This window comes from Cystoisospora suis (genome assembly GCF_002600585.1).
Source record: "Cystoisospora suis strain Wien I chromosome Unknown contig_2766, whole genome shotgun sequence".
NCBI lineage: Eukaryota > Apicomplexa > Conoidasida > Eucoccidiorida > Sarcocystidae > Cystoisospora > Cystoisospora suis.
This window is the reverse complement of record NW_027155562.1, coordinates 2,657-12,196: the sequence shown is the minus strand read 5'-3', so window position 1 is coordinate 12,196 and position 9,540 is coordinate 2,657. Positions and strand designations below refer to the sequence as shown.

Below are 9,540 nucleotides of genomic sequence, written 5' to 3'. Positions count from 1 at the left end.
TAGATAGATCAAAGCTTCTTGCCAGTTCCCTACCAGGGGAAGTGTAAAGGTGCAAGGAGAGAAGAGAGAAGACGAAGAGGAGTCTCCCGAGGAGGATGAGGAAGAAGAAGAAGACAATTTTTCATTTGAGAGAAAAGACGAGGAAGAAGAAGTTAAATGGCATAGACGTTTAGATGAGTTAAGACGGAGAGAAAGAAGGAGAGATCCTGCATTTTGAGTGAGATGTGAATAAGAAGATCCTTCTATATACAAAGAAAGAAGAAGAAGAAAATAGCAATGAGAATGAGAAAAGAAAGAAAAATCCAAATCCTTCTCCATTACGAGTCTCTTCTGGACAGTAGCAATACTTTCTTACTCACTTTATACTTCCAAATCTTCTGCTCTTTCTTCTTTCTCTTCTCTGATAGGTCCTTTCCCAATTCCTATTCGTGATAAGTATCTTATCTCTTCTGTTTATTCTTATCAGTCCCTTCATAACCTAGCATGCTTAGTGGTGTTCGTATGGGGGGTCTCGCAAACACCTGCCTCATCACTTTCCTCACTCGAGTCTGCAACAAGATAAGACTCTTCTTCTCTTCAGACTTGTTCTCCTATCTGCTTCCCCCCTTTGCATATCCTTCCTATTCCTCGGCTTCCTATTCCCCTTCTTCTACCTACCTCCTGATCGATGTCGTTTGCTTATTCTTATTGACGGACTTCTCTCTTCGAGAAGAGAAGAACAGCTCAGTCTTGTCTTACTCTCTGTATGGGGACCTACACACTGAGGCCACTCTCTTTCATGAAGACTTTTCTCATGTTCTTTCCGGCAGTCTCTTTCTCTCTTCTTCTTTTTCTTCTTTTCTTTGGTAAGGCACTGCTAGTCAACTTCATTTCTTCTTTTTCTTTTGGTGTATATGAATCGTATGGAGAGATGAAGAGCAGTCTCAGTCACCCTAGCACCAGTAGGAAGAAGAGAGGTCGACCCTCATTCTACTCTTGCCATGGATGAGAGAAGTACGTCAAGTTCGTGAGAGAGAGATGTCCTCCAGGTATCTTATCCTCTCTTCTTTCTTTCTCTCTTCTTATGGTTTGCTCTTCTTGCTCAGCCCATTCAAGACTCCCTCCTTCTGTACATTCATTCGCCCCTTCATTCATTCTTTCCCTGTCTAGTCCTTCTCATGTCTTTTCTCCTACTGTTTCTTCCTTCTTTTCTTGTGTTTATCGTTTTCATTGTCGTTCTTTCTCTTCTTCTTACCTTGAGGTTTTCTTTTCTTTTCATCGGCGTCATGTCGATTGCTGTCCCGCTCATCTTGGTGTAGCGCGACTCCCCCTTCCTTTCCTCCTCCTCCTCCTCCTCCTTCGGCGCCCCCTCCTTGAAGGAGTGTACGTACACTGCGATTTTGAATGACAGAGAGAGAGAGAAGGAAGGGATAGCCTGTGTCTAGAGAAGGGAGAGACGGATGAGATCGATGGAACCCGTAAGGGACAAGATATTCTTGAAGATAAAGAGACGCCCATAGTAAGGTCCCATCGTCTCCAGGATCCAGTTGGACTTCATTGTAGAAGTAAAGAGAGGAAGAAGAAGAGAATGGATGCTGGCGATGTAGAGATGAAGATGCAGGTACAGATAAACTTCCATTCTCAAAGATCTCTTTCAAACTGAAGGTGACATATCTTTCTTCTTCTTCTACTTCCTCTTCTTCTTCTTCGAAAGATCCCGATGGATTCACAAGGTTCTGTTGAGAGGGCGACATGTTTCGAGGAAGATCAAGAGGAGGCTTGACGTCTTTCTTTTCTGCTTCTTCATCCTCGCCATGTGAAGAAGAAGAAGAAAATGAAGAAGGAGATTGAGAAAGAGGCGGGAGAGAAGAGAAAGAAACACGCCGATCCGTTTTTCTCGGTTGCCTTGAAGCATCCCCACTTGAGAGGTCTTCTCTACTATCCAACATACAAACAGGGGTACGTAAGCGTATGGAGGGGGATGTCCTTATAGTGTTAGATGAAGGGGGGGGGGATGAAGAGACATGGACGAGATTCTTTCCTTCATCTTTCTTCTGTCTTCTGTAAGTGTTCATCTTCGTGCTATATTCTTTCATAGGTATGATTACTAGATACAGCTCGCCGATATGACAAAGAAAATCCGAGACTTCATCTAAACTCCCAAAGACTTTACATGTATAACGATCAAAGAAAGAGGAAGGAGATTGTTCTTCTCTTTCCTCCTCTTCTTCTTCTTCCCCGATCTTCTTCTTCTTCTCTTCATTATCTTCATTTACCTCACCGCATCTCTTGAGAAGCTTATGAAGCTTACATACAAAATAACCTGATGCTGTCGAAGACAAATCATCGAGAACCCCCTCAACTTCTGATAGCCGAACACGGCATGATCTTTTTCTTCTTGGTCTTATCTCCTTTCTGTTCTTTTTCTTCTTATACTCAATCTCTTCTCCTTCTTCTCTCTCATTCACCTCCTCTTCTTGTCGTTGTTGCCCTTGTTTAGTCTTCTTCTTTTCTCCTTCTTCCTCTTCATCTTCTTCTTTCTCCCTCTCTCTGCGACTTGAATGATAATTATCTCCATCTTCATTCTCTAGTGCATTATGTGAAGGAAGTACAACAATCTTCGCCTTGAATTGGAGTGAAACAAATACACAGGGAATCCCTCGCTCGTAGTAGAGAGGCTCACTCGACAACTCAGCCATAGTGATATAGACGGAGAAAAAGAAGGAAGAACGTCCCTGCCTTCAGACTCTCGAGAAGAGAGAGGGAGGAAAAAGAAATTTGTCTTTCTCTTTGTGAACTTCTCTTTCATTTCACTTCGTATCGAGAAAGGGAGAAGGACCACATACAGGCAAAGCCAAGCGAGACCAACACCTTAGACATATGGCGATCTGAAGTTTGCATGCATGCATCAGCAAGGCGGAGGCATACGCATACATATATACCCACAGATACTCATGTATAGCTTTACACAAACATATATAAAAATAAAATTTAGATAGATAGATATATATGTATAGGTAGATATAAGTAAGCGGAGAGGATGGATGAAAGTTTTGTAGGGGCTGAAAGGAAGAAGGGAAACTGAGGGTGTCCGGGGAGTGATATGAAAATGAAGAAGAATGAGGAGACAGAGGGAAGATTCTTCCTTCCGTGTTATCCTCTTAGCGTATTCAGAATGGAGACGTGTGTGTACTTCAAGAGAAAGATGACCTGAGAAATCGATTCACGCTTCAGTTGGACGGCATCGATTGTCTAGCTTGGAGAAGGACGGAAAGTGGAAGACTCAGGGAAAGAGTAGAGACATCAGTAAAAGAGAAAGGGCAGAGAGAAAGAGAAAAAGGTAAGAGAGAGAGAAAATAATACATACGCCAAGATGGGCTGTCGATTACATGTTTCTTCGTGAAAAGAAAGGCGAGTAGTATGATGGCTGAGATGTGGAAGGGGAAGAGTAAAGAACAAGTTCATTGAGACCCCGAAGCTCTCCTTCTTTTTCGCTTTAGGTGGCAGAAAGATCTCTGGTTTGTAATCTTTGTAGAATACACCTGAATGCAAAGACTTTTCTTTTCGAAGAGAATATCCATCATCATTGCGGCGGCGCTCATGAGCCAGGGTAGGTCCGAGAACAGAGAAAGTGCAATGAGGAGTCATGAGATGTGCAGAAGATGAAGAAAAGAAAGTGGGAAAGAAAAGAAGGAGAAACTCCGGAAAGGCTTTGTCCTTTCTTTCTTTTCATCCATCACTTCCTGGAACACCTATAGAAGGTAGGAGGAAAGCTCACTTTGGTGTATACATATCTACCTTTGTGGGTCCGTACAGGGACACCTCCTTGAGAATGAACAGACCAAGCGTAGTAAAAAAAGAAAACCTTGCTTTATCCACAAAGAAGCAACGCTTGAGCGGGCCGCTGTGGGTGAGAAAAAGGAGAAAGATTCTGAAAGGCAACCGGCGCAGAAGCGAGAAAGTTACAGGGTGACAGAAGAAAGAAAAAGCCAGCCAAATGAGATGAAGATTGTGGTACACTACTGGAGGCTGACGTACTCCTCGTGCAGGGGGGAGAGGTACAGCTGCACTACGGTTAGGGGCACACCTGTGGTGTACGTAGAGGTACACTTGGGGTGTATGTGCAGGTACACTTGGGGTGTATTTACAGCGGAGACGACGAGAAACAGTCACAAAACAGTACATAGGTAGGCTACGCCTTTTCAATGTGACAATGGAAAGGAGGGAATTCCTGATATTCTGTTTTTTCTCTCTGCTTTTCCTGTGACCGCTCTCAAAGATCTCTTTTTCTTCAGTTGAGATGACCGGGCCAGCACACCGCATGCGTCTTCCCCTCTCCTCCTCTCGGAGAGAAGAAAGAGAGAATTGTCATTCTCGGGAGAAAGACAAGCAAAGGGTATGAATTAGTCTTCTTATTAGCAGTTTTTTCTAGAGAAAACGGCGCAGTGACCGAAGAGATTACAGAGGATTTTCTCTCCCGCTGTCTCGTGACTTTACACCCATGCGTTGAGAAGTGACAAACGCGGACCACAGACAAAGAAAGAAAAACGGCGGAAAAGAGAAAACTCCGTTCTCCACTAGCAGAAAACCAAAAGAAGAGAAAATCGAGCCTAGGAGGGAATGCATTTCTCCACTCGGCAATGCCGCTTCTTTTACTATTCACTCCCACTCCCCCCCAAGGTGAAGACAAGGAAGGGGGAAGACGTAGAGCGAGTTAGCCAGTCAAAGCAGCTTGCTGTCGTCGCGGTTGCCGCTGTCTTGAGAGCCGTCTTGTTCTTCCCCTTGCATTCAGATGAGTCAAGACATCGATGATTATTTCTGCACTTCCTTAGACTGCAAAAGGCTGACTCTCCTGTCTCCTTTGGTTTTTATTTGTCCACCCCACGTTCAAGAAAGGGGACGGTTTGAAAGAGATGAAACAAGACAAACACAGCGTTGACACAAGACTGAAGACGAAGCCAGGACGACAAAAATCAGAGCGGTGGTGCAAAGCAAAGTGCTCTTTCATCCGGTCTCTCAGAAGTTTCTGAGAGAAAAGAGGATGGCTCTTTGCTGAAGCATGCCTTAGGTCGAAGTTCTCTTTTAGTCTTGGGCCTGTCGGCTCGATCCAGCTACGAGGGACAAGTGCCGCAGCGGGTCTAGACAGCTCAGGCAAAAGGAGGTACGTATGTTACGTCTTTCTTGTTCTTGTCATCGGTGCAGCTCATAACTCTCTTCTATATTCATGAATGTCTTCTTCTTCTGTGTTTGTCCGCATCGCTAGTTTGTCATTCACAAGGAGAATCTGTCCATCCTTTCCTTCTGATACCCCACAGACGACACTCCTTTCAACGTACCCGATGTTCACTCGTCTCCAACACACATAAGAGGCTTTCCTTTTTCTTTGCTAATGATCTGTCCGCAGATAATACCACGTACAGTCCTTCTCTATGTCTTTCAACGACCGGGAGCAAAAGATAGACAGGACACGGGATAGCTAACTAGCTAGCAAGTGCGGCGTATTCACAACGACCCTAGTTTTTCTTCCCTTCTACACCCTGACGATTGTAGGGGGCGGCTTTCGCGTCTTTCTTTCGGAGTCTTCCTATCCTCCTCTGTCTCTCACATTTTCTTAGTGTCCCCGTCAGTTTTGATCTCTGCTTTTACAGTGAAGCATTCACTGCTGCGCCACGTTCTATTTATCAATGCCTCTCTGCGAGTCAGTGTCTTTCTCTTCGGTCTATAGGAGTGAGAGAATCTCGACTCCATGAAGATCTCCTTATTCCTTTCATCACACAAAAAGGCCACCTGAGGCCCTAATGCCTATGTATGTCTTTTGCAGGAGAATCTCTCTTACCCGATTCAGAACAACATACAACGCAACAGAATCGAGCAGAGTATTATCTCGAAAGGGATAGAAAGTGGACGGGAAAGAAAGAAGGGGGGAACTTATGGCTGGGGGTGTATTCTCGGTTTATAGTTTTCTTTCTTGGTGAAACAGACCCAAACACAAGTGTATACAAAGGGCCCTCGTCGTTTGTCAACATGATGCATACGGAGATCTTCGGTCCACTTTCCTTTCCCCTACCGGGTGCCTTCTTCTTCTCTTCATCATCTAGACATCGTAATCTCTCTCGTACGCGTCTCTCTTCTTCCCTATTATGGATGTCCTGTTTATTCCTTATCCTTTTCCTTCGACGTGGAGATTCTTCCACACACAATGCAAACCCTATGGCGAAGGTGTCTAGCATCCTCCTTGCCACTGGATATGATCTCTCAACAGGAGATTCATCCTCGTACCAATCTATCTCAGAGCATCGATCAACAGCAGCAGATCCATCGTCACCCCGCCATTATTCTACACCATCTGATGATCCATCATCCGTCACCAACGATTCAAATGACGAAGATGAAGACCAAAGAGAAGAAAGCTTTTCTTCTTTCCTATCAACAAGTTATTCTCAGGGCCTCAGAGCCCAAGCAGGCCTGATACCTTCGCCACCTCCTCCAGCACCTGCGATTCTTTCTCCTCCTGCTACGCCTCGATCTTTAAGTCTCTCTCCTCTTGCTACTCCTGTAGCGATTCCTCATACATGGGCTACCTGGATGGGTTCAGGCGATAGACGCGGAAGGAACGAGCTTTCGGGATATGTTCAGGGAGTTGCTGGATTCGGCACTCGGGGTTCTGCAGACCGTGGGGCTGTCACCCTTATAGAAGAAGCCGTTCCCGAAGGTACTCTGATGAATATACGTATTCTATCAAGTGATGGCTCGAGAATCCAAGGACCGATCGGAGGTCAAGGAGCAAGCAGTGATGCTGATGTTCTTCTACTGCGAAGAGGCCCTGTCCTCGGTTCAGGAACGCAGTCTGTCACGGTCGGAGGAGATTTCGTTGAACCGGCAGGATCTCCGGCATCCGACGGAGAAGAGAGCGAAGAAGAGGCAAGGTCGGAGGGGAGCGGACAGAAGTCGTCCTCGAGAGGTAACAGAAGACGTAGAGGCCCTTGTCATTCCAGGACAGTCCGTCAGGCTTCCGCTGTAACATTCGTAGTCACGAAACAGGTGGGACCTCCTAAGCCTTCATGGGGGAAATTTCCCCTATCAAACCCACGTGAGCTCCAAGATCATGTAGTTCGTCTCCAAGGAGTTCAAGCAAGACTAGTCGAGATCGCCCGAAGACACGGTGGAAGTGACGTATTGATGAATACGTACGGCATGGTCCTACCTCGCATCATAGGAAAGCTTGAAGGGTATCCAGAGGGGATGCATAAGCTAGGAACAGGTCGTAGAAGACGGCATCTGCTCAACGTCGTGACGGTTCTCCCCAGGCTAAGTGGATCTCTTCTAATGCTACACGACCGTAGTAGACGAATGACACCTCTCGCCAGGGTGTATGTAGTCAAAGCCCTAATCAGGCTAGCGGGTCATCTTTCTCTTCTTGACCTTGTGCATCGAGATCTCTCCCTTGCCAGCATTCTTCTCGATGATCTAGGACGGATGTATTTTTCAGGATTTCAGTATGTGAAGCACAAGGATGAGACTTATCTGTGCAAAGATGTTGTGTCCGCACACCTGGTCGAGCCGTATCTAGCTGTATGTAAGCTGAGGTTCCCTGAGCATCCTGTGACAGCTCACCGTTCTTCTGATGCATGGATGCTGGGAATGATTCTTTTCACGTGGATGTGCCATGAGCTTCCTTTCAGTGGAATGATATATGACATGATGCATGAAGATAGCCGCGCTCAGATTAATACACAGGTTCTCGCAGCATTATATGATCCTTCTATAGCATCAACTGAGAATCGTAACCGATCGTATCCAGCTCCTGTCGATTGGAACAGATGTGTGGAAATTGACATGGGGCAATTCCCGTTAGTTAAAGATGCTATACAAGGTCTTCTTGATATGAATCCCGAGACCCGGTCCAAGCCGTATGATATGATCACTACTCATCCGCTCTTCCTTGCTGAACAACCTTAGACGGCACCATGTCTACATAGGGGACGGTGCTGAAGGGCTTCGATGCACTTCTTTCGTCGTTTCAGGAAGTCGCCGTGTCTTCGTTCGCAATTTGATGGGAGAAAAATAGTCTGAAGGGACGGGTGGATCGACGCCGAGCGGAAGCGTGAAGGTGATTTTTGTTATTCTAGGAAGGAATATAGTCAATCTATTTTTCATCCTGTCTGTCACCTCTCTTGACTGAAAGGGACGTGAACAGCGGGGGGAAGAAAGAGAGAATGTGTGTTTCCTCCAGGCACCAGGACTGGAGCAAACAGGGAGGTGTACATACCTGCCTACTAAGTGATCATATCTCCGAGATGCATGCGCGGTGTACGAGTGTGCGAAGAAGAGTACATAGGTACTGAGTGTGGGTATGGATACTGTATAGACGAGATGCATGCGTCAAGCGAGAGTCGTATATTTTTTTGTTGTTGTGCTAAGCGGAAGAATGAAAGAATCGTCGACAGGACATAGTCTTCTCTTTCCGAGGAGAATTTATTTTACTCACTTCTTTTTCCATACTCAGGCAACTTCTGCTGAGATAGTCCGGTCTGTTCAGACATCCAGATGGAATCTTTCTGAAGTCGTCGCTCGGATTGTGTTGACCGCTTGAGGCTGCTTCTGCTCGATGAGTGAATGCTGGTTTATATCGAGATTGAAGAAGTCTTCCTTTCTTTTCATGAAGAGACAGAGTGGTCTGTAGTACTCTGTCTACGCATGCAATATAGATAGGTATAGACGCTGCATGAAACACAGTCTTCACTACAGTAAGCTCCTGAGGCATCCAGTATTGCTGTTGTAAGAGTATGTAGATTTTCAGAGGCTTCCAAAGAACGAGACGTTCTTTCTTTTCTCTAGTCGAGGCGAGTCGCGATCAGTCGATTTGGTTTGTTGGCACCTATCTAATAAGGAGACTAGGCAGCCGAGTGAGGCGAGCAGATTGAAAGTATTTTCTTGAGTATCATTCTTCGGATTCTGAGAGAATGCAGAGACTTAGCCGCCTGGACAGCAGTTCGGACAAAACGGACGTTGGTAATCTGGGTCTGCCTCCTGCAGGTCCATACTTTCGGACGTTACATTAAGGTTCAACACTGTCTAGGATTGGGGTACCTACCTTTGGCGTGACAGAATGTCGACGGCGTCCCCTGGTGCGGTCCGACAGTCTCTGTGAGAGTTGGGCCACGTACTAAAAGACAGGAGCTGTTAGCTGCAACGACGTAAACTGACGGCCGCACGTGGGTTTCTGTCCGCGGCTTGAGAGTATTGTCTTTCGGTTACGAGAACTACGCCGTGAATTTGCGTTGGCTTTCGTTCACGGAAAACTGAGGGTCGATTTCCACACACACGGAGCCGTTCTGCACGTACAGCGTTAGTTCATTCTCTAGCCAAATCTTCGGACATCAAGAACTTCCCCTTTCCTACCCTTTCCCCCTCGCTCATCCTTCAGCCCTGATGCCTTCGAGAGCGCCCGGGAAACAGCCATTGCTCCCGAGAGAATCCGGTACCCAGGCTGGATCCTCAGGGTCCATAGATTCCCATTGGAAGCGTCTGCGGTGGTAACCCGCAGCACACCCGTGTAGC

General features: G+C 46.2%; 3 protein-coding genes across 3 annotated transcripts in view; 2 read left to right on the top strand and 1 right to left on the bottom strand.

The window, feature by feature from the left end:
- Positions 1-21: 21 nt before the first annotated feature.
- Positions 22-3,445, bottom strand: CSUI_005742 (centrosomal protein of 120 kda; the record flags this gene model as incomplete). The annotated part of the gene is made up of 2 exons (XM_068065912.1): positions 1,235-3,445; positions 22-242 (listed from the first exon to the last, which is right to left on the bottom strand). Coding segments are annotated over exons 1-2 (1,665 nt in total), but the record flags the coding sequence as incomplete, so codon positions are not given.
- Positions 3,446-4,501: 1,056 nt separating this feature from the next.
- On the top strand, positions 4,502-8,427 carry CSUI_005741 (rhoptry kinase family protein rop11 (incomplete catalytic triad)). Its single transcript, XM_068065911.1, has 2 exons — positions 4,502-5,140; positions 5,801-8,427. The coding sequence occupies exon 2, from the start codon at positions 6,004-6,006 to the stop codon at positions 7,936-7,938; it is 1,935 nt and encodes a 644-aa protein (XP_067922113.1). The 5' UTR covers positions 4,502-5,140; positions 5,801-6,003; the 3' UTR covers positions 7,939-8,427.
- Positions 8,428-9,198: 771 nt separating this feature from the next.
- CSUI_005740 (uncharacterized protein) overlaps positions 9,199-9,540 on the top strand; it is a gene marked incomplete at its 5' end in the record, with an annotated part of 479 nt that continues 137 nt past the window's right edge. Inside the window, one exon of the mRNA XM_068065910.1 lies at positions 9,199-9,540. This exon is cut by the window's right edge and continues 137 nt beyond it. Coding sequence (XP_067922112.1) covers positions 9,201-9,332 — 132 coding nt within the window.